Genomic DNA, 23,973 nt, shown 5'->3' with positions numbered 1-23,973 from the left:
TACTGTACCCCAGTGTCATACATGGAACTGTGTCCCAGCGAGTGTTAACGTTGTCGGGAAAGGGGTAGAGGGCATACGATTCTCATGAACTGAAGAGCCCTGTCTGCAGACTGGCAGTGAACTGGTTAAGTAGAAGGTCTCAAGAGGCTTGGTGGACACTAGGACCCCGGAGGAAGCCTTGTGTTCTTGGTGCTGTTGCTGTTGGGAAAGTCTGTGCGGGCTTGTTTACAGTAACCAGGGTGGGGGCAGGGGCAGATCCTGGGACAGTAGTGATTTACTCAGCAAATCAGCTTCCGCCTAGGAGGAGCATAAAAGGGGGCAGAGGGAGGCGAAGTGAATGTGAGGAACTGTTGCACAGCAGTGAAAGTTGCACAGAGTCTGCTGCAGACACTATAGAGAGAGCAGAACAGAACAGAACACAGAACACAGAGAGCACTGCCTGGCACTGTAAGTCACTTCATGCACTGTGTATGCTTATCTCTATCCTTGTGTGTGTCGGTATGTGTGTGTTTCTCTCTCTGCATCTGTCTGTCTGCATCTGTGTATGTATCTGCCTGTGTGTGTGTGTCTCTCTGTTTGTCTGTCTCTGTGTCTCTCTCTCCCTCTCTCTGTTTGTCTGTCTCTGTGGCAGTGTGTGTGTCTCACTGTTTGTCTGTCCCTGCGTCTCTCTCTCCCTCTCTCTGTTTGTCTTTCTCTGTGTCTCTCTCTCCCTCTCTGTGTTTGTCTGTCTCTGTGGCAGTGTGTGTGTCTCACTGTTTGTCTGTCTCTGTCCCTCTCCCTCTCTCTGTTTGTCTTTCTCTGTGTCTCTCTCTCCCTCTCTGTGTTTGTCTGTCTCTGTGGCAGTGTGTGTGTCTCACTGTTTGTCTGTCTCTGTCCCTCTCTCTCCCTCTCTCTGTTTGTCTTTCTCTGTGTCTCTCTCTCCCTCTCTGTGTTTGTCTGTCTCTGGGGCAGTGTGTGTGTCTCACTGTTTGTCTGTCTCTGTCCCTCTCTCTCTCCCTCTCTCTGTTTGTCTGTCTCTGTGGCAGTGTGTGTGTCTCACTGTTTGTCTGTCTCTGTCCCTCTCTCTCCCTCTCTCTGTTTGTCTTTCTCTGTGTCTCTCTCTCCCTCTCTGTGTTTGTCTGTCTCTGGGGCAGTGTGTGTGTCTCACTGTTTGTCTGTCTCTGTCCCTCTCTCTCTCCCTCTCTCTGTTTGTCTGTCTCTGGGGCAGTGTGTGTGTCTCACTGTTTGTCTGTCTCTGTCCCTCTCTCTCTCCCTCTCTCTGTTTGTCTGTCTCTGTGGCAGTGTGTGTGTCTCACTGTTTGTCTGTCTCTGTCCCTCTCTCTCCCTCTCTCTGTTTGTCTTTCTCTGTGTCTCTCTCTCCCTCTCTGTGTTTGTCTGCCTCTGTGGCAGTGTGTGTGTGTCACTCTAGCTGGGGACTGGGAGTGTTGCAGTAATAGAGGGACGAGCTTTAGTAACTCGAGGGGTCTCCCTGTGTTATAGAAGGCAGGGGATGTTGAAGTTGGGCTGGTCTGTTGGGAGATGCCTCTCTCTAGGACTGACTTTCCACTGTTGTCTGCGACACGGAACAGAGGAGCTGGGTGAAGAGTGCCCGTTTTAAGCTCGCTGGACGAGCCTGGGCTGTGACACCTACTAGCTCCTCTCGAGACACAATGTTGGTTTATAATTGCCGATTGTGAACTTCTAATTCTGTACGCATCAGGAAGCCACTTTCTTAATAAGCAGAATTGTGCTTTTTATTTGACTTCTGTTTATCTCAGTGGGTAGCGCTCTCGCGCCCTCGGAGTCAGAAGGCTGTGGGTTCACGTCCCACTCCGGAGACTTGTGCACATAATCCAGGCTGACACCCCAGCTAAGGGAGTGCTGCACTGTCGGAGGTGCCGGTTTGGGTTGAGCTATTAAACTGATCTATCTGTTCAAATGGTTTGGGTACATGTTAATGAAGCCATGGTATATTTTTTATTTATTTGTTCATGGGAGGTGGCAAGGCCGGCATTTATTGCCCGTCCCTAGTTGCCCTTGAGAAGGTGGTGGTGAGCCGCCTTCTTGAACCGCTGCAGTCCGTGCGGTGAAGGTGCTCCCACAGTGCTGTTAGGGAGGGAGTTCCAGGATTTTGACCCAGCGACGATGAAGGAACGGCCGATATACTTCCAAGTCAGGATAGTCTGTGACTCGGAGGGGAACTTGGCGGTGGTGGTGTTCCCATGCGCCTGCTGCCCTTGTCCTTCTAGGTGGCGGGTTTGGGGGGTGCTCTCGGAGATGCTGTTAAAGTCTCCGCCTAATGCAAGTAGTCGCCCCCTCTTTGCTGGGTTTGTTTAGTTCAAATCGCTGGATAATTTTTTTTTAAGTTACTAGCACTGCGCTGTACCTAAAGAGGAGCAGAGCGTTCCCTTAGTGCCTTCACCAACTCTCTCGCTCAACACCACAGAAACTGTTAAAAGAAAGACTTGCACCTTTCACGGCCTCTGTGCTTTACAGCCAATGAAGTACTTGTTGGAGCGTAGTCGCTGTTGCGATGTAGGGGAGAGGGACTGGTCATTTGGCTCGGTTGGCTCTTGCAGTGTAACTCGGCTGCCGCCTTGCCTAGCCAGACAGCCAGCTTATCCCTGATTATCCCTAATTCATTCCAATCTGCTCAAATCGACTGTGTTCAACCCCCCTCCCCCTTCCACTCCGCCTGAACGCGCTGCCTTGTACTGGGGCATGCTCGCCACACCGGCAGCAATCCGGCACCCTCACCCACAAGCGCCCTCTCCTCACATGGGTGGGTGTTGCCGGGCTATTCGACTGTGGTGGTCGGAGGGGGGGGGATGCGTCAAGGCCATATCTGTACCTGATGTCTGCACGCATGCACTATCCAGGGTGGGGTTGACTGGATAGTGATGTGGAGCAGCAACCCTTGCTGATTATTTTTTTGCCTCCTTTTCCCCACACCCCTCCCGCCCCCCCCCCCCCCACCTCTCCCAAGGACATTGAGGTTGATTGAAGCCCTGGCTGAACTCTGCTCTCAGCTTTCATCTTCTCGCACCTTGGCCCTTTTTTTTCAATGTTTCACTTTCTCGACCGTGAGTCACTTTGTTGGAATATCTTCTCGCGGGGGAGCAGTTCCAGCAGGGTCGAGTTAAGAAAAGGGAGCGAGCTTGCATTTATACAGTGCCCCTCACGACCCCGGGATATCCCAAAGCGCTTCACGGCCAACAAACGTACTTTTGGAGTGCTGTAAGGGAGGGAGCCAATTTGCACACAGCAAGCTCCCACAAACAGCCATGTGATTTAACAACCAGATTTTCTGGTTTTTAGTGCTGTTGCTTGAGGTTTCTGCCTGTGACGGCTAAGCGTTTACATTCTCCTTCTCTTTCAGGTGTCCCACTGACCATGAACAGCAACGGTAAGTCCTTCCTGCGCCTGGCCACCCTCCTGGTGGCCGCGGCCGGCCTCTGCCGCGCCGTCGCCGTCCCTCCCGTGTCCGAGCTCGGCACTGACTTTGGGATCCGCATCTTCCGGGAAATTGCCGCCTCTGCCGGCGACCGCAACGTGGTATTCTCTCCCTACGGCGCAGCGGCACTGATGGGAATGGCCCAACTGGGAGCGGCCGGGAACACACTCGCTCAGCTCCGGAACGCCATGGGATACCGGCTGGAAGGTGAGCTTGGGTTCCACGGAGGTGGCGGGATGCTTGTAAATGTAACACTGGCCCCGGGATTTAAATACTTCCTGCAATCTGCACATGAAACCTCACTGCATCTGTCTGTGTGTCTCTCTCTCTCGCTGTGACTCTTTTTTTCTTTCTCTCTCACTGTGACTTTCTCTCTCTCTCCTTGCTGTCTCCCTCTCTCTCCCTCCGTGTCTCTTTTTTCTCTCTCTTTCCTTGATGTGTGTGTCCCTTTCTCTCGCTGTGTCCCTTTCTTTCCTTGTGGTGTGTGTCTCTCTCTCCCCCTTGTGTGTCTTTTTCTCCCTCTCGCTGTGTATCTCTCTGTCTCTCTCCCTCCCTCTGTGTCTGTCTCTGTCTCTTTTTGTTTCTTTCTCTCTCTCCTTGCTGTGTGTATCTCTCTCTCCCTCTGTGTGTCTTTTTTCTCGCTGTCTGTCTGTCTCTCTCTCTCTCCCTCCCTCTGTGTGTGTGTGTGTGTCTCTCCCTCCCTCTGTGTCTGTTTCCCTCTCTGTCTCTCTCCTTGCTGTCTGTCTCTCTCTCTCGCTGTGTGTGTCTCTCTCTCGCTGTGTGTGTCTCTTTCTCGCTGTGTGTGTCTCTTTCTCGCTGTGTGTGTCTCTCTCTCTTTGCTGTGTGTGTCTCTCTCTCGCTGTGTGTGTCTCTCTCTCTTTGCTGTGTGTGTCTCTCTCTCTCTCGCTGTGTGTCTCTCTTTGCTGTGTGTGTCTCTCTCTGCTGTGTCTCTCTCTCCTTGCTGTGTGTGTCTCTCCCTCTGTGTGTCTTTTTTCTCACTGTCTGTCTGTCTCTCTCTCTCTCCCTCCCTCTGTGTCTCTTTCCCTCTCTGTCTCTCTCCTTGCTGTCTGTCTGTCTGTCTGTCTCTCTCTCTCTCTCTCTCTGTCACTCTCTCTCTCGCTGTGTCTCTCCTTGCCTTGCGCTCTCTCTAGTTTCCTTTCTCTATCACACACTCACTCTGTGTCCCTCTCTGTCTCATCTTGCCCGGTTGCATGACTATATGTTGGGATCATCGTTAATTCGGGGTTTGAACCTGGGATCTGCTGGTCTGTGAGGCTCAGTATGTGTGAGGGTCTTGAGTATATCGTGCGTCAACAGGATGGAGATGGACTGTTAAGGGTGAGTCAGTCTTCAGTCTCGTCCTGCATTTGGGTAGGCACCCTTAGTCAGACGGTACACAGGACCAGGTGTGAATGATTCCACCAGCCTTGTATGATGTGGGTGTGGGGAGATTGGCGATGGAGATTGAAGAAACTCGCAATGCACTGGTAGCTGGACTTGGGAGATGACATTGAAATGTGGGTACAGCTAACCGAGGGCCTCTGGTGGCAGGAGTCAGCACTGCAGCTTCAAACCAGTCCCAGATCTGATCACAACGGCCCATCTAGAACATAAGAAATAGGAGCAGGAGTCGGCCATTTGGACTTTCGAGCCTGCTCCGCCATTCAATAAAATCATGGCTGATCATCGACCTCCACTCTCCGTTCCTGCACTATCCCCATATCCCTTGATTCCCTTAATATTCAAAAATCTATCGATCTCTGCCTTGAATATACTCAATGACTGAGCCTCCACAGCCCCCTGGGGTCGAGAATTCCAAAGATTCACCACCCTCTGAGTGAAGAAATTCCTCCTCATCTCAGTCCTAAATGGCTGACCCCTTATTCTGAGACTGTGACCCCTGGTTCTAGACTCCCCAGCCAGGGGAAACATCCTCCCAGCATCTACCCTGTCAAGCCCTTTAAAGAATTTTGTATGTTTCAATGAGATCACCTCTCATTCTTCTAAACTCTAGAGAATATAGGCCTAGTCTACTCTCTACACCCACCTATATTGAGGTTACTCCGAGACAGTGGTTTTTTGTTTCCTCTCAGATGTTTCCCATTTGTTGTCATGCCTAGAGCAGGCAGCAGGGATCGAGGGCGAAAACAAGACTATTTAATCCTAGTTAAAATTACAAAGAGGTTTGATAAGGTAGACGTAGAGACGCTATTTCCACTTGTGGGCGGGCGGGGGAGGGGGGGGTGGAAGAGACCAAAACTAGGGGCCAGAAGTATAAGATAAGTCACTAATAAATGCAATAAAGAATTCAGGAGAAATTTCTCTACCCAGAGAATGTGGAACTTGCTACCACAGTGCTGTTTGTGGGATCTTGCTGTGCTCACATTGGCTGCCGCGTTTCCTACATTACAACAGTGACTACTCGTCAAAAAGTACTTCATTGGCTGTGAAGCATTTGGGACGTCCTGACGTTATGAAAGGCGCTCTATAAATCTTTTTTTGTTTTCCCCACTGAGAGTAGTTGTGGCGACGAGCATAGATGCATTTAAGGGGAAGCTAGATAAGTACTGGGTGAGGGGGGGAGGCAGTGCGGGGGAAGGAATGGAAGGCTATGCTGATCAGGTGAGATGAAGTAAGGTGGGAGAAGGCTCGTGTGGAGCATAAACATCTGCATAGACCGAATGCCTTCTGTGCGGTGGTAAAGGAGGAAAGCATGCTACAGGAACGGGCTCCCCTGCCCTCCTCATACCGGGCATATCATGATCCGCGCTTTCTCAACCATAGAATTCCTCCCCTTGTTCTGTCTTCCCTTCCGCCATAGGATTTCAAACTCCAAGTTTGGCGTCTTGCAGTCGCCATCCCATGTGTTTTTTTTTTACCTCATCACATCCTTGCCTCCTGATTCCAGATGTGAGGGGCTGCTTGTTCCCAAAATGGAGGCCGGCAACACAGCTGCCTTGGCTTCCTTCTTTTTTCACCCCAAACTCTCACTTTGCCCCACACACACCTCATCTACCTCCCACACACACCTCCTCTACCTTCCCTTCAAACTTGGAGGTGACCTGCCCTCTGAGCCTTGACCCTTCAGCTACTTTGCTCACTTTTTTTTTAAAACACACTTGAAGCAGAATGGTAGGAATGTGGCAGAGCCACTGAGGGACTCTGAACAACTGTACATAATTCCCTTCAACGATGTGTTAGCTACAGACTAAATCGGTACCATTGTATATACTGTTTGCATGTACAGTGCGCGGTCCCTTTAAGAGCGCGGGCAAACGCGATGACGTGGTCACCCAAACGCGGGAAAAACGTGATGACGTCATGACGCCATCCACGGGACCGCCCAGGCAGTCCTCGTGGAGCCTCCGACCTGTTAAGACCTGTATTCATTGCTCTCTTGCATCAATCTGTTTAAACTCGTTAGTTTGACATTAAAAACCTTTTTGATTGATTGCCTGCGTCGAACTCAATCTCTAGATAGGAATTTGACCATTCCTACAGGAAATAAAATGTCCGCCTGTGCCGCCATCACCAGATTAGGCAGCCCTTGACGCCACCCGTGAACTGGTGACCCAGTTTGGTTTTTGAATCTGCCGGCCCTACGGAGAGGTGTCATGGCGGTGGAACGCAAGTAGAGTCTCGACGCATACACCCCAATTCCCCGTTGCGCGTCCGTTCTTTACCGCAGCAACCATTGCATTGATATCGCGCCTTTAACGTCGCAAGGCGCTCCACGGCTCAACGAGTGAGGCCGAGCCAAAGGGAGCGACATTTTACCACAGGTGACCAAAAGCTTAAGGTTAAGGAGGGTCTCCAAGGAGGCGGGAGAGGTTTAAGGAGGGAACTCCAGACTCAAACTGAATTCCTTTTCTCACCGGGCAGACAAGGGCGTCCCCACGGCCCTGAGGCATCTCCAGAAAGATCTCACCGCCAAGAGCAACCGGGACATTGTCCACGCGGCCAACGGGCTGTTCGTCCAGAGGAGCATGCAACTCCCACAAGCCTTCATGAAGAATTACCGGAAAGCATTCAACGGCTGGCCAAAGCAGGTGTACTTCCAGGACTCCAAGATGGCCACCTACATCATCAATAAATGGGTCGAAACACAAACCAGAGGTGAGTCCGCAGCCCCTGGCTTTTTAATATATAAATAAACTGCTTGAGGGATTTGGGTGGGGTGCTGCTTGTGATCTTGTCCTTTTGCCTATGGAAGCCAATCCATGCCAGACTGACTAGGTGAGTCTCCTCTCACTCTCTCTCACTCTCTCCTGACTATATGGACTCTATCTGAAATCAGCCCAATTGGTGCGTAGACTCCCAGCTACATTTCTGGGCCCTGCTTTTAATTGTTTGATGGGACAGTGTAGAGGGAGTTTTACTCTATCTAACCTGTGCTGTATCTGCCCTGGGAGTGTTTGATGGGGCAGTGTAGAGGGAGCTTTACTCTGTATCTAACCCGTGCTGTACCTGCCCTGGGAGTGTTTGATGGGACAGTGTAGAGGGAGCTTTACTCTGTATCTAACCCGTGCTGTACCTGCCCTGGGAGTGTTTGATGGGACAGTGTAGAGGGAGCTTTACTCTGTATCTAACCCATGCTGTATCTGCCCTGGGAGTGTTTGATGGGATAGTGTAGAGGGAGCTTTACTCTGTATCTAACCTGTGCTGTACCTGCCCTGGGGGTGTTTGATGGGACAGTGTAGAGGGAGCTTTACTTTGTATCTAACCCGTGCTGTATCTGCCTCGGGAGTGTTTGATGGGACAGTGCAGAGGGAGCTTTACTCTGTATCTAACCCGTGCTGTATCTGCCCTGGGAGTGTTTGATGGGACAGTGTAGAGGGAGCTTTACTCTGTATCTAACCCGTGCTGTACCTGCCCTGGGGGTGTTTGATGGGACAGTGTAGAGGGAGCTTTACTTTGTATCTAACCCGTGCTGTACCTGCCCTGGGAGTGTTTGATGGGACAGTGTAGAGGGAGCTTTACTCTGTATCTAACCCGTGCTGTACCTGCCCTGGGAGTGTTTGATGGGACAGTGTAGAGGGAGCTTTACTCTGTATCTAACCCGTGCTGTACCTGCCCTGGGAGTGTTTGATGGGACAGTGTAGAGGGAGCTTAACTTTGTATCTAACTCATGCTGTACCTGCCCTGGGCGTGTTTGATGGGACAGAGCTCTGCACGGTATCTAAACCGTGCTGGAGTGTTTGATACGGCCACTGGGCAGCAAATCCACCTCCAGGTGAGCTTAGCTTCAGCTTCGGCTAGTCTGTATTTAAGGTCCGTCAGTCTAATTGGATTTGCCGTTTTCTCCCACCCCCCCTCTTCCAGGTATGATCCCCGACTTTCTGCGTCCGGGGTTGCTGGATCCAGTTCTAACCCGAATGGTTCTGGTCAATGCCGTCTACTTCAAGGGCCTTTGGAAGATGCCGTTCCCCACCGAGGGCACGCACCAGCGCGAGTTCTACAAGGCGGACGGGACCAAGATCCTGGTGCCCATGATGTCGCAGAGCGCCAAACTGAATGCCAGTGAGTAGTCTGGTCCCCGGGGGTCGGGCGGTTTCCCCTCTGTGGTCGACTAGCTCGCCATTGCTCCTCTCTCAGCTGCCTAGACCCAAAAATTGGAATTCCCTCCCTAAACCTCTCCGTCTCTCTTTCCTCCTTTTATGATGCTCCTTAAAACCTACCTCTTTGACCAAGTCCCTGTCCCAATATACGAACAATGACGGGCAGGTAAAGACCCGCTGGTCCATCAAGCCTGTCCCCCACAATTGCGATACCTTGTTTATCACAGTAAGTACACTCTCCACCCCACCGAACCATGGGAGAGGCAAATAAACAGATTTTTTTTTTTAAAACAGGCCAATTTGGGGGGGAAAAAAATCTGGGAAATTCCTCTCTGACCCATCTAGGCGATCGAAACTAGTCCAGGAGATCGCCCTGGCCCTGAATTCTCTGCAGTACCTCCCTTCTGTAAGAGTTGATCCTCCGCCCCAGCCAGAAACGGGTCCCGCTATCGCTCGAAGGAATTCAGCGAATCAGCGCCCACTGCACGAGCCGGCAGCCTGTTCCCGAGGTCCACTATTCTCTGAGGAAAAAGAACCACCTCCTGACATCTAACCTAGCTCTGGCCTTGTCCAACTTTAAAATTGTGACCCCCTGGTCCAGCCTAACCTATTTAATTTAATGATCTCATTATGTGGCTCAGTGTCCAGATTTTGTTTGATAATCGCTCTTGTGAAGCACCTGGGAGACGCTTGACTACGGTAAAGGCGCTGTATAAATGCACCTTGTTGGCTGGGCGTTGGGGACGAGGTACAGGAGAGTTCTCGCCATCCGCGGAACTTCAGGAGACAGTCAAGGAGGGGAGGGGCTCTTTCTGAGGCAGTGGGTGGGGTGTTGGGGCTGATGTCAATTGTGCTGCATCTGGTGTGTGCCTGAGGGAAGGGATTCATCCAGCCTGAGCTGGTTTGTCACTGCAGGGCGCTTCCTCTGCACATTCCTAACGTGTGAGGACAGCGTGCGCTGTGTAGGTGGGGCCTGCTCCTTGCACACCCCAGAGCTGGTGTCGCCAGAGAAAACAAGCCTCCAAGACCAGTTCAAGTTCAATTTCAATTTCAATTTTATTTGTCACGTAACCAAATACAACAAGTGAAATCCAGTCAGTGAAATGCTTTTTTCTTAACGAGCCGAGCGCACCAAGCAGCAAAGGACACTTAGCTGCCTGGTACGCATGGAGCCCGCAAGGACGGCAGCCATCTTCATCGGCGCCATCACAATAGGGTCCGCACTCGCCTCGCTCCGCCTTTCCCGCACTCCTGCCCGACAATCTTCAGCCGCCATGGTACCGACGTCCCCGGGGCCTGCTTCTCCCTGGCGCTCCTTCCACCCGGTCTGACCTCCGAGCCTCCCGCGGTGTCCGACCTTCCAGGGCCTGCTTTTCCCGCCCTCGGTCCGCTGGCCGCCTCCCCTCCTACCGGTTCGACCTCCGAGCCTCCCGCCGAGGAGCTGCCGGCTGCCGTGCTACAGCGGGTCGTCGTGGCCTCCATCGCTGCTTCTGCTGCCTCCCCGCCGACTCGCCGAACCCATCAGCGCCGATGCACAGCGTCTGTAGTGGGAGTGGGCCGACCGACTCAGGGAGAGCGCTTACCCTGCGACCGCCACGGACGCCATCTTGATAACAAGGGGGAGGGAATGTCTGAGAATGTGAACGGCCATTCAGCCCATCAAACCTGTGCCGGCTCTCCTCGCCCCACATTCTAATCCCACCCTCCTTTCCTGCATTACAGCAGTGTCTACACGCCATTGGCTGTAAAGCACTTTGAGACCTCCTAAAGTCGTGAAATGCACTATATAAATGCAAGTTCTTTCTTTCTTGGAATCAAAAGGTTGTAGGTTCATGCCCCCATTCCAGAAGCTTGAGCACAAAAGTTCACAAACAGCAATGTGATAATGACCAGATAATCTGGGTTTTTTTGTGTCGTTGGTTGAGGGATGAATATTGGCCAGGACACTGGGGAGACCTCCTCTGCTCTTCAAAATAGTGGCCGCGGGATCTTTTATGTCCACCTGAGAGGGCAGACGGGGTCTCGTCCGAAAGATGGCACCTCCGACAGTGCAGCCCTCCCTCAGTAACTGCACTGGGAGGAGGATCGGCCTGGATTAGGTGCTCAAGTCTCTGGAGTGGGACTTGAACTCGCAACCTTCTGACTCCGAGGGGAGAGGGTGCTACCCACGGAGCCACGGCTCATGCTGTTACATTATTACAATAGCAAAATACCGCGGATGCTGGAAATCTGAAATAACAACAGAAAATGCTGGAAGCACTCGGCAGGCCGGGCAGCATCCGTGGGGAGAGAAACCGAGTTAACGTTTCAGGTCTGGGGACCCTTCATCAGAACTGGAAAAGGCTAGAGATGTAACAGATATTGAGCAGGTGCAGAGACAGGGAGGGGAGTGGAGGAAGGAATTGAAGGAATATTCTGTGCTAGGCTGGGAGGCAGGAGAGATTAAATGTTGCAAATGGGGAGGGCAGAATCATCAACAGCCTGAAAAATGGGGGCAGGGGTTATAGTCTGAAATTGTTGAACTCAATGTTGAGTCCGGAAGGCTGTACAGTGCCTAATCGAAAGATGAGGTGCTGTTCCTCAAGCTTACGTTGAGCTCCATTGGAACAGTGTAAGAGGCCGAGGACAGCGAGATCAGAGTGGGAGTGGAGCGGAGAATTAAAGTGATAGGCGACTGGGAGCTCAGGGTCACCCTTCCGGACTGAACGGAGGTGTTCCGCAAAGCGGTCACCCAATCTGCGTTTGGTCTCCCCAATGTAGAGGAGACCGCATCGTGAGCAGCGAATACAGTATACTAAATAGTTGGATATTACCGTACAATGTAACTTAATGACCGTGTCCAAACGTGGAGGAAGGCATCACGCGTGTTGAGACGTGAGGAGCTGAGTGCTGATTGGTTTTCCGGCCCACCAATCATGTTGCTTTGTGCCTCCAGGTGAATTCATAACCCCCAGTGGCCTGGACTATGACGTCATCGAGCTGCCGTATCACGGGGAGACTCTCAGTATGTACATCGTGGCCCCCTACCAGAAGAGGGTCCCGCTCTCCGCCCTCACTGACATCATCACCGTCTCGCTGGTCAACGAGTGGAAGAACAATCTGCAAAGGGTCAAACGCCAACTTGTCCTGCCCAAGTAAGTGGCATAGAGGGGAGGGGATTTACAGTGGCTCGTGCCTTTCAATTTTGTAATTATCCTAGTGTTGGGCGGGGAAAGGAAGGAGGAGTTACTCCTTGACTATCCCAGTATAAGGGGGAGAGTTACTCCCTGACTTTATCATATTGTAGAGGGTGTGGTACTCCCTGACAATATGCTAGCATCAAGAGTGGGAGTTTCTCCCTGATCCTAGTGTAGTGGGGCAGTGTTTGAAGGTTCACCAGACTGATTCCTGGGATGGGGGGGGGATTGTCCTATGCGGAGAGATCGAGTAGACTAGGCCTATATTCTCTAGAGTTTAGAAGAATGAGAGGTGATCTCATTGAAACATACAACATTCTTACAGGGCTTGACAGGGTTAATGCAGGGAGGATGTTTCCCCTGGCTGGAGAGTCTAGAACCAGGGGTCCCAGTCTCAGAATAAGGGGTCGGCCATTTAGGACTGAGATGAGGTGAAATTTCTTCACTCAGAGGGTGGTGAATCTTTGGAATTCTCTGCCCCAGAGGGCTGTGGAGGCTCAGTCATTGAGAATATTCAAGGCAGAGATCGATAGATTTTTGGATATTAAGTGAATCTAGGGATATGGGGATAGTGCGGGATGGTGGAGTTGAGGTAGAAGATCAGCCATGATTTTATTGAATGGCGGAGCAGGCTCGAGGGGCCGAATGGCCGACTCCTGCTCCTATTTCTTATGTTCTAAGTAGGGAGCTGGTTATTGACAACAAGGGAGGGGTTACTGAGTCCAACTGTGCGGTGGAACTAGATTAACATTGGGTAGAGATGCACAGTAACCCTGGGGCAAGGGGTTACTGAGTGACAGCGTGGGTAGAGATGTGGTCAGTAACACAGGGTGCTGGGCGGAGGGGGTTACCGAGTGACAGTGTGGGTAGAGATGTGGTCAGTAACACAGGGTGCTGGGCGGAGGGGGTTACTGAGTGACAGTGTGGGTAGAGATGTGGTCAGTAACACAGGGTGCTGGGCGGAGGGGGTTACTGAGTGACAGTGTGGGTAGAGATGTGGTCAGTAACACAGGGTGCTGGGCGGAGGGGGTTACTGAGTGACAGTGTGGGTAGAGATGGGGTCAGTAACACAGGGTGCTGGGCGGAGGGGGTTACTGAGTGACAGCGTGGGTAGAGATGGGGTCAGTAACACAGGGTGCTGGGCGGAGGGGGTTACTGAGTGACAGCGTGGGTAGAGATGGGGTCAGTAACACAGGGTGCTGGGCGGAGGGGGTTACTGAGTGACAGTGTGGGTAGAGATGTGGTCAGTAACACAGGGTGCTGGGCGGAGGGGGTTACTGAGTGACAGTGTGGGTAGAGATGTGGTCAGTAACACAGGGTGCTGGGCGGAGGGGTTACTGAGTGACAGTGTGGGTAGAGATGTGGTCAGTAACACAGGGTGCTGGGCGGAGGGGGTTACTGAGTGACAGCGTGGGTAGAGATGCGGTCAGTAACACAGGGTGCTGGGCGGAGGGGTTACTGAGTGACAGTGTGGGTAGAGATGTGGTCAGTAATACAAGGTGCTGGGCGGAGGGGGTTACTGAGTGACAGTGTGGGTAGAGATGTGGTCAGTAACACAGGGTGCTGGGCGGAGGGGGTTACCGAGTGACAGCGTGGGTAGAGATGTGGTCAGTAACACAGGGTGCTGGGCGGAGGGGGTTACTGAGTGACAGTGTGGGTAGAGATGTGGTCAGTAACACAGGGTGCTGGGCGGAGGGGGTTACTGAGTGACAGTGTGGGTAGAGATGTGGTCAGTAACACAGGGTGCTGGGCGGAGGGGGTTACTGAGTGACAGCGTGGGTAGAGATGCGGTCAGTAACACAGGGTGCTGGGCGGAGGGGGTTACTGAGTGACAGCGTGGGTAGAGATGCGGTCAGTAACACAGGGTGCTGGGCGGAGGGGGTTACTGAGTGACAGTGTGGGTAGAGATGCGGTCAGTAACACAGGGTGCTGGGCGGAGGGGGTTACTGAGTGACAATGTGGGTAGAGATGTGGTCAGTAACACAGGGTGCTGGGCGGAGGGGGTTACTGAGTGACAATGTGGGTAGAGATGTGGTCAGTAATACAAGGTGCTGGGCGGAGGGGGTTACTGAGTGACAGCGTGGGTAGAGATGTGGTCAGTAACACAGGGTGCTGGGCGGAGGGGGTTACTGAGTGACAGTGTGGGTAGAGATGTGGTCAGTAACACAGGGTGCTGGGCGGAGGGGGTTACTGAGTGACAGTGTGGGTAGAGATGTGGTCAGTAACACAGGGTGCTGGGCGGAGGGGGTTACTGAGTGACAGTGTGGGTAGAGATGTGGTCAGTAACACAGGGTGCTGGGCGGAGGGGGTTACTGAGTGACAGCGTGGGTAGAGATGCGGTCAGTAACACAGGGTGCTGGGCGGAGGGGGTTACTGAGTGACAGTGTGGGTAGAGATGTGGTCAGTAACACAGGGTGCTGGGCGGAGGGGGTTACTGAGTGACAATGTGGGTAGAGATGTGGTCAGTAATACAAGGTGCTGGGCGGAGGGGGTTACTGAGTGACAGCGTGGGTAGAGATGCGGTCAGTAACACAGGGTGCTGGGCGGAGGGGGTTACTGAGTGACAATGTGGGTAGAGATGTGGTCAGTAACACAGGGTGCTGGGCGGAGGGGGTTACTGAGTGACAATGTGGGTAGAGATGTGGTCAGTAATACAAGGTGCTGGGCGGAGGGGGTTACTGAGTGACAGCGTGGGTAGAGATGCGGTCAGTAACACAGGGTGCTGGGCGGAGGGGTTACTGAGTGACAGTGTGGGTAGAGATGTGGTCAGTAACACAGGGTGCTGGGCGGAGGGGGTTACTGAGTGACAGTGTGGGTAGAGATGTGGTCAGTAACACAGGGTGCTGGGCGGAGGGGGTTACTGAGTGACAGTGTGGGTAGAGATGTGGTCAGTAACACAGGGTGCTGGGCGGAGGGGGTTACTGAGTGACAGTGTGGGTAGAGATGTGGTCAGTAACACAGGGTGCTGGGCGGAGGGGGTTACTGAGTGACAGTGTGGGTAGAGATGGGGTCAATAACACAGGGTGCTGGGCGGAGGGGGTTACTGAGTGACAGCGTGGGTAGAGATGCGGTCAGTAACACAGGGTGCTGGGCGGAGGGGGTTACTGAGTGGCAGTGTGGGTAGAGATGTGGTCAGTAACACAGGGTGCTGGGCGGAGGGGGTTACTGAGTGACAGCGTGGGTAGAGATGTGGTCAGTAACACAGGGTGCTGGGCGGAGGGGGTTACTGAGTGACAGTGTGGGTAGAGATGCGGTCAGTAACACAAGGTGCTGGGCGGAGGGGGTTACTGAGTGACAGCGTGGGTAGAGATGGGGTCAGTAACACAGGGTGCTGGGCGGAGGGGGTTACTGAGTGACAGTGTGGGTAGAGATGTGGTCAGTAACACAGGGTGCTGGGCGGAGGGGGTTACTGAGTGACAGCGTGGGTAGAGATGTGGTCAGTAACACAGGGTGCTGGGCGGAGGGGGTTACTGAGTGACAGCGTGGGTAGAGATGGGGTCAATAACACAGGGTGCTGGGCGGAGGGGGTTACTGAGTGACAGCGTGGGTAGAGATGCGGTCAGTAACACAGGGTGCTGGGCGGAGGGGGTTACTGAGTGACAGTGTGGGTAGAGATATGGTCAATAACACAGGGTGCTGGGCGGAGGGGGTTACTGAGCGAGCTGGGATAACATTAGATAGAGTTCTTTAGTACTTGTTCCACTTTAATTCTGTGTGGTTTAATTAAGCCCGTGTACAGTGACAGAACATTAGCTCTGGGCAGTCCATCCTCCCCCAGAGTACGTTAATAATGTAATCACTACAAGTTAACGGGGTTCTGATTAAAACGGTGCGACATATTTCGTGAGGCATTTCCTTGACGTCTTTGCGTGTTTTGCCTGGCAGGTTTTCCCTGGACAGTGAGACGGATCTGAGGAAGCCGCTGAGGAACATGGGAATAACGGATATGTTCAACGTGGGAACGGCAGACTTTACTAACATCAGCAGTAAGTACCAGCCTTGGAACAACGTTGGCTCTTCTTAAAGGGACCCTTCGGGGGGGGGGAGGAATTGTCTGAAAAGCGCAATTCAAAAAAGAAAAGATTTGAATTTATATAGCGCCTTTCACGACCACAGGACATCCCAAAGCGCTTTACGGCCAATTAAGTACCTTTTTGAAGTGAAGTCACTGTTTTAAGGTAGGATACAGCGCGGGGGGGTGGGGGGGGGGGAAGGATGTGTAGGAATAGTTTGAAAAACACAATTCGGAGGGGAGGTTGAATAGGACGCCAAGACTGCAGTCTGGTTCAGCCTGGCTGTGGAGTGGGGTGGAATCGGTAGGGAGGGGTCAGAATTTGTGGCCGGGGGGGCGGGCTTTGGTATTCCCAAAGTCTTTTTTTTTTCAAATTCTCTGGGTGTGGACGTGGTTGGCATTTATTGCCCATCCTTAGTCGGCCCCGAGCAGGTGGTGAGCCACCTTCTTGAACCGCTGCAGTCCGTGTGGTGAAGGCGCTCCCACAGTGCTGTTAGGGAGGGAGTTCCAGGATTTGGACCCAGCGACGATGAAGGAACGGCCGATTATATGTCCAAGTCAGGATGGTGGGGAACTTTGAGGCGATGGTGTTCCCACGCACCCGCTGCCCTTCTCCTGCTAGGCGGTGGAGGTCGCGGGTTTGGGAGGTGCTGTTGAAGAAGCCTTAGTGAGTTGCTGCAGTGCATCTTGTAAATAGTACACACTGCAGCCACAGTGCGCTGGTGGTGGAGGGAGTGGATGTTTATTCATTCTCCGGATGTGGGCATCACCCGCATTTCTTGCCTATCCCTCGATAGTCTTCCTTAACAAAAATTTATTGATGTCCGTCTTGAAAATTTCAATTGACCCACCTTTGGAGGTGTGGGGGAGGGGGTGAAAGAGGAGGAGGAGGAGGAGGAGAGGAAGAGTTCCAGATTTCCACTACCCTTTGTGTTGGGGGGTGGAGGGGGGAAGTGATTCCTCATTTCACTCTGACATAAATATGAACAAAACTAACCTCCGTGTCCCAGTTAAATTGGGGAACGCAGTTTCTGTTTTGGGTGTGAACCGGGTGTTGGACTGAAGACTAATCCTGCTTCCTCCTTTTCATCGGTACAGAAACCCAACAGCTGTTTGTGTCCAAGGCTCTGCAGAAAGTAAAGATCGAAGTGAACGAGAGCGGAACCAAGGCGTCTGCAGCCACCGGTGAGTCTGAGCGCCCTCACTGGCCTCTCTGATGTCCCAAGTCATTCCTGAAATTCAACTGCAGTAGGCAACGCAAAATGGGCGGTCGCGGCCCACTCGTTATACACCCCGGCTGATTCTAAATCAAGTATAACAGGCGGGCGGTTCCTCTACCGCCGTTAATGTGTTACCTGCCGCAGTTGGTTTTCCCCCCTCGCCCAGAGTTTCTTGCTGGGCTGCAGTCCCACAAGCACTGGCACTTCTGTGGTACCTTGCACTCCCCCCACACCCCCCCCCCCATCCCTCCAAACTAGAGAGTGGAGTGAGGGGGTGGTGCTATTGGGCCATGGAGGGCATCACAGCCGATCCAGATGTGTGTTTTTTTTGCAGGAACGCTGCCTGATTTTTGGGTCACTTTCTGCCCCAGGGGTGCTGAGGACCATTATTGTGGTGGCCTGGCTGACTGGGGATTGAAGTTGGCCTGTATTGGCTCGGTACCCACACCTGGCTGCGCATTTACTCAACCGAGCCATCGGAGTAGCTCCCCTTTCTCTCGGGATGCTACCAGCAAGGTGCCCATGGTCACTCAATAGCTAAAAGGGTTTTCTTTTGTTTCTATACACAAGCTGGTGGCTTGAATTGGGAGAAAGACTTTGCAAACTAGCTCCACAGAGCCACCTTGTGACCAGAGCTTACAATTACCTTGTTACAGCCAACTGTTTACAGCCAGCTGTCACCTCACTAATCCTCTATTTTTTTTTAATAAAAATGTTTCAGAAACCATTTTACTTTCCTTGCTCCGATTGCACTGCTCTCTTTTTGAAGCAGTCTGCCTTCTTACTAATTTTTCAATTGCATGTGTAAGTATAGACATGGGTCTACTGCGTCGATAATCTGGTAACCTTGACTGCCATTTTGTTTTCTTTTTCCAGCTGCCATCTTTTATGAGCGAATGGCTCCACTCGAGGTTGTGATAGACAGACCCTTCCTATTCTTAGTGCGACACAACCCCACAGGTAAGGCAATGCCTTTATAAAGGGGCCACGGTCAACTGTATTCCATAGTGGGAAAGGCCCATTAAACTCCAAGTTGGTCCACTCTGGCGCAAGCATGTAGATACGTACATACATACGAATTAGGAGCAGGAGTAGGCCACTCGGCCCCTCAAGCCTGCTCCGCCATTCAATAAGATCATGGCTGATCTGATTACTCCACATTCCCGCCTACCCCCGATAACCTTTCACCCCCTTGCTTATCAAGAATCTATCTACCTCTGCCTTTAAAAATATTCAAAGGCTCTGCTTCCACCGCCCTCTGAGGAAGAGAGTTCCAAAGATTCACGACCGTCTGAGAAAAAATTTCTCTTCATCTCTGTCTTAAATGGGCGACCCCTTATTTTTAAACAGTGACCCCTAGATGGGAACAAGAGGAGGCCAATCAGCCCCTTCAACCTGCTCCGCCATTCATTGGGAACAGGAGGAGGCCATTCAGCTCCTCGAGCCTGCTCCGCCATTCAATTAGATCATGGCTGATCTGTACCTCCGCTCCGTTTGACTGGCTTTGCTCCTCTCCCTTGATTCCTGTTATAAATCTCATCATCAAGAAACTACTTATGAAATAATGCTGGACGGCCAGCTGGTGGCGCCGTCCAAGGCGTATAAATACTCGGGCGTGGGCCCCAGCTTGTCAGGGACATTTTGTAAGACAAGGAACTAGTGAAGTACAACTAGACCTCCATGTTCTGAAACAAGTTGATTAAAGCCTTCCTTTATACTCCAACCAAGTGCGTAGTGAGTTTTATTACGTCAATACCCTTACCCAACAAAAATCTATCGCTCTTGGTCCTGACGGCTCCAGTTGTCCCAGTATATGCAGCCTTTGGCGGAGAGAGAGTTCCAGGTTCAGTTAGATCATGGCTGATCTGTACCTCAACCTCATTTACCCGCCTTTGATCCATACCGCTTGATACCCAAATGTAAGGGGTGGGGTGGGGGGGTGGGGGTCGTGGTTCTTGATGGAGCTGGATAGCAAACACCATTGGATTGCTGTTGATTCCTTAGCTCCATAAACAGGGTCCTGGACTCCTAATGTGGGCAGCCCAAAATCGATGTGAAGTCTTGATTATATTAGCACTCCATTTTCTGGTTGGATGCAGGGGGGGAGGTGGGGGGAAGAGGGTTCCTGTAGGTAGGACATTGACTTCCGTTGGGCAGGGAGTGGCACTGATTGCTAACCCGAGAGGTCACCCTGTCGGATCTGACGCTGTAGCTTGGTTAGATCCTGCCCGTCACACCTGGCCTCTTGGATTGGTCTTGGGCATCCTGTCCCTCGGGTGTGCAGCCTCTAAATCTACTCTTCGAGCTGCAGATCAACACCCCCAGTTGCTGTCTTCCTCCTTGTCTTCTGCCTCCTTGTCTTTTCAACCTTGGCCCGACACCAGGGCATGTCCAAATTGCAGCCTGCAGGCCTTGTGTGGCCTCCTAGCCCTGGCAATCTGGCTCTCAAAGTCACTGGTAGATCTTTAAACAGAGCACCAAGGAAGGTTCGTATCAGGAGCTTGGGCAGGTCTGCAAGTTAATGGCTTTAAACTTTGCAAATCCTGAGTTGTAACTGTGGGGTTTTGTTAGGCCACTTTAGTAGGTCGTTAAGTCAACCACATTGGCATGGAACTGGAGTCACATAGACCAGACCGGGTAAGGAGGGCAAGTTTCCTTCCCTAGTGAACCAGTTGTACAGGGCCTTGGTGAGACCACATCTTGAGTATTGTGTGCAGTTTTGGTCGCCTTATCTGAGGAAGGAATGTATTGCCATGGAAGGAGTGCAGTGAAGATTCACCAGGCTGATACCTGGGATGGCAGGAATGACGTATGAGGAGAGATTGGGTCGATTGGGCTTGTACTCGCTGGAGTTTAGAAGAATGAGAGGGGATCTCATCGAAACTTATAAAATTCTAACAGGACTAGACAGACTAGATGCAGGAAGGATGTTCCCCATGGTCGGGGAGTCCAGAACCAGGGGTCACAGTCTAAGGATAAGGGGTAAGCCATTTAGGACAGAGATGAGGAGGAATTTCTTCACCCAGAGAGTGGTGAACCTGTGGAATTCTCTACCAAAGATGGCAGTAGAGGCCAATTCATTAAATATATTCAAGAAGGAGTTGGATATATTTCTTAAGGCTCAAGGGATATGGGGAGAAGGCAGGAACAGGGTACTGAATTTGGATGATCAGCCATGATCTCATTGAATGGTGGAGCAGGCTCGAGGGGCCGAATGGCCTACTCCTATCTTCTATGTTTCTATGTTGTTAATGACAATTTGACAGCTTCATGGTCATTTTTTATTGTTCCCAGTTTTTCGATTTCCAGATTTTTTTAAAAACATGATGGGATTTGAATTTACATTCTCTGGATCAGTAGTCCAGTAACATGACCACGACACCAGCATACCCACTCTGCTCAATGTTTCAATTGATATATGGGCCCCCCCAAGGCTCCACTAAGCAACTCCGAGACAAAAGGCTTGGACAGACCTTGGCCCTTCATCTGGACCTCGCAGGGGGCGAGGGGGGAACTCTTCAATGTCTGGTCCCTCTCCACTGTGATGGATGTCTGAGGAAGGCCGGGAGGGAATTGAATGTAGGAATGTGGTTTTTAAGGGGCTTGACTGAAATAAAGTTGGGCTTCAGTTTGATGTTCACGGTGCTCCCTCTTGTTTTCTAGGCACCATTCTCTTCATGGGACAAGTGATGGAGCCATAGAAACGACTACTACTTTGAAAAGACAATACTCAGGTATCATATCTGTAGAAAACCGCAAGGAAGATACAGTACTGGAATTAACTGGGAGAAGAATATATAATGAGGAAAGGAAGAGTTCGATTTTTTTTTTTTAACTCCGTGGATGATGATCATTTCCCTGCCTGGAACTCGCTCACTTATAACCAGCAGTGACTCTGAACTTCAGTCTTTGTCGATGTCATTTCTAAGTATGGTCCCAGACAGAGTGATCTGACTCATTTCATATGCCTCTGCCCTCGCAGTCATCCTACCTGCAAAGTCTCTCGCATTGGAACAACTGTGCTCTTTCGGTGCTCTTTTGAAATCTTTGATGTTTTTCCATTTTTAAAATGTATTCCCAAAGCAAGCGTTTGTGCTTCGCTGTCCAAAGGCATCCTATCCTCTTTCCCCCCCCGCCCCCACCACAGAGCCCGTTACCAATGAGTTCCAAACCCCGGTGTGAGTTCTGACCGAGGACATCCATCTGTTTCCTCCCCTTCCCTAACCCCAGAGAGACACTTGGGCCAACTGTAGTAGTAGAAGAAGAGCGTGCATTTATCCAGCGCCTTTAGGACGTCTCAAAGTGCTTTACCGCTAGTGAAGCACTTTTTGAAGTTAGTCGCTGTTGTAATGTGGGCACCATGGCAGCCAATTTGCTCACAGCTGGGTCCCACGATGTGATAATGACCAGATACAGGAAACTTTCGATTTACCAGCACCTAAATAACCGGAAATCTCGGTTAACCGGCAAAATTCAGGAGTAGGTTCAGGTAACTTTTATTACTTGCCTTCCTCCATTTGTTGCTGTGCAAGGGTGTGGCTGCAGCTGTTGCTAAGCTACAGAGACGCTTGCAACTTGTGGCCATTGTTCTGAAGCTACAGGGTTTGTTGCTTTATCTTTTACTACAGCTTTCGGTTATCCGGAATTTTTGATGAACCGGCACCGCGTCGGTCCCGTCCATGCCGGATAAAAAAAAGTTTCCTGTAGACTGTTTTGGTTACTTTGATTGAGGGATAAATATGCCACTTGTACCAAAGCTACCATTACACCTCCGGCTGAGTGCAGCCGACCCGATCAAACCAGAGGTTCAGCTAGCTCTGCATTGGACCAAGGCCTTCTGGTCTGAATGGACCACTGGGGTGAGGGCATGCTGTAGATCACGAATCACCAAACTCGGACAGCGAGGAATTGCAGGCGATTACCACACTCCGTAGCGCATTGGATGGGACCGTGAGCAAACTGTGCCACTGCTGCCCTCGTGTTCAGTTTAATTCCCCATGGCGCTTTGTAGAAAACTCTTGATTGTCCTCCGTCCGTACCCACACCGTGTTTGCGACGGGCCAGTGCTGATCCTAAATTAATTTCCCACAAGTGTGGGGAGGCTGCAGTTTGAGATGAATGCTTGGGACCAGCTATCTGCTCGCCCACTGTGAATGGGTAGAAATTCTAGCTCCATCCTTATAGAGATAGATATATAAATAAATATCAGGACTTGTGCTGTTGTATTATAAAAATGCTTTACTTTTGAAAATATGAAACCTCATAGTGTAGTTTGTAATATATTTTTGGGATATACATAATTTATTTCTTTGACATTAGAAATGTTGTATGAGGAAAAGACAAGCTATGTTGATATGTGGAGTGTGAACACTGAGGAAGGAATGATTGATGTACAGTGGAATTCCAAACCGGTTGAGTGAATGAGACGCTCCAGTCTCGAGCCTGTTCCGCCATTCAATGAGATCATGGCTGATCTGTATCTTAACTCCATTTACCTGCTTTTGCTCCATATCCCTTGATACCCTTGCCTAATAAAATTCTATCGATCTCCGCTTTGAAATTTTCAATTGACCCCACCCCAACCACCACCACCACCAGCCTCATCAGCTCTTTGAAGGGGGAGGGAGATCCAGATTTCCACTAACCCGTGTGTGGAAAAAGTACTTCCTGACATCACCCCTGAACGGCTGAGCTCTAATTTTAAGGTTATGCCCCCTTGTTCTGGACTCTCCCAACTAGAGGGAATAGCTTCTCTCTCTCTATCTATCCTAGCAAATCCTTTAATCATCATAAGCACCTCCATTAGATCAGCCCTTAATCTTCTACACTCTGTTCCAATCAGGATATCGGTGCATGATATTCTGCACTTATTAAAATGCCAGATTCCATTTCTGTTGCCACTTTTTTTTCCCCTGTGAGTTGGGCGAGGGGAAACATTTTAAAACTTGCCATTAAGACCTCAAATTACTGCTCGTGAGGAGCTGTTAGTTAGTGAACTTATTAAAAGCCTTCGCTGAACTTTCATCAGTGACTAAAGAAAGGTCAAGCCTCGATTCCCATCCCCTCGCCCCCCTGCCCTAAACTGTCTGGTTTGACACCTGATGACAGTTCCCAGACGTACCGGGGGGAGTGGGGGGCAGGGGGGGAAAGTCCGCCCCTTGATCCTGCAGTTGGCACCCACAGCCGAGAACACACAGTGTGGTACTGGCGGTTCGCTGCCTCGGTCACCGCCCATTGATGCATACTAGTCGCCTGTTCCAGGACGAGCCTGTGGTTTTTTTCGGGGCAACGTTAGCTTTCCAAATAATCAGCCAAGCCAAGAACAACCAGAGGATGGATCAATGGGAACAAGCTGGGCTTTCTGCCCGCACTTGGAAATCACTAAACCACAAGCATTGGTTTCATTTATTTGCATTGTATGAATGTTTAAAGTCTATCTTTGCTTGAGAGTTTTTATATTGGGTTGTGCGAATGTAGTTTTCAGTTTCTTTTGAGAGATTGAAAAAAATGATTTTATAATCTGTGTCTCTATGTTTTGCAATAAGAACATAAATAAATCTCTTACTGAGCACAA

The 23,973-nt window shown here is 51.1% G+C and overlaps 1 protein-coding gene across 1 annotated transcript; it reads left to right on the top strand.

The window, feature by feature from the left end:
• Positions 1 to 365: 365 nt before the first annotated feature.
• On the top strand, positions 366 to 23,973 carry serpine1 (serpin peptidase inhibitor, clade E (nexin, plasminogen activator inhibitor type 1), member 1). Its single transcript, XM_085977419.1, has 9 exons — positions 366 to 447; positions 3,359 to 3,640; positions 7,316 to 7,549; positions 8,756 to 8,953; positions 11,927 to 12,125; positions 16,053 to 16,153; positions 17,278 to 17,364; positions 18,276 to 18,359; positions 21,063 to 23,973. The coding sequence occupies exons 2-9, from the start codon at positions 3,373 to 3,375 to the stop codon at positions 21,098 to 21,100; spliced, it is 1,209 nt and encodes a 402-aa protein (XP_085833545.1). The 5' UTR covers positions 366 to 447; positions 3,359 to 3,372; the 3' UTR covers positions 21,101 to 23,973.

Source organism: Somniosus microcephalus, unplaced genomic scaffold, assembly GCF_052327205.1.
Source record: "Somniosus microcephalus isolate GS21.2 unplaced genomic scaffold, FLI_Smic_1.0 unresolved_chr4, whole genome shotgun sequence".
Taxonomy (NCBI): Eukaryota; Metazoa; Chordata; class Chondrichthyes; order Squaliformes; family Somniosidae; genus Somniosus; species Somniosus microcephalus.
Note: the sequence above shows the minus strand (reverse complement) of the source record. Positions and strands in the feature narration are given on the sequence as shown.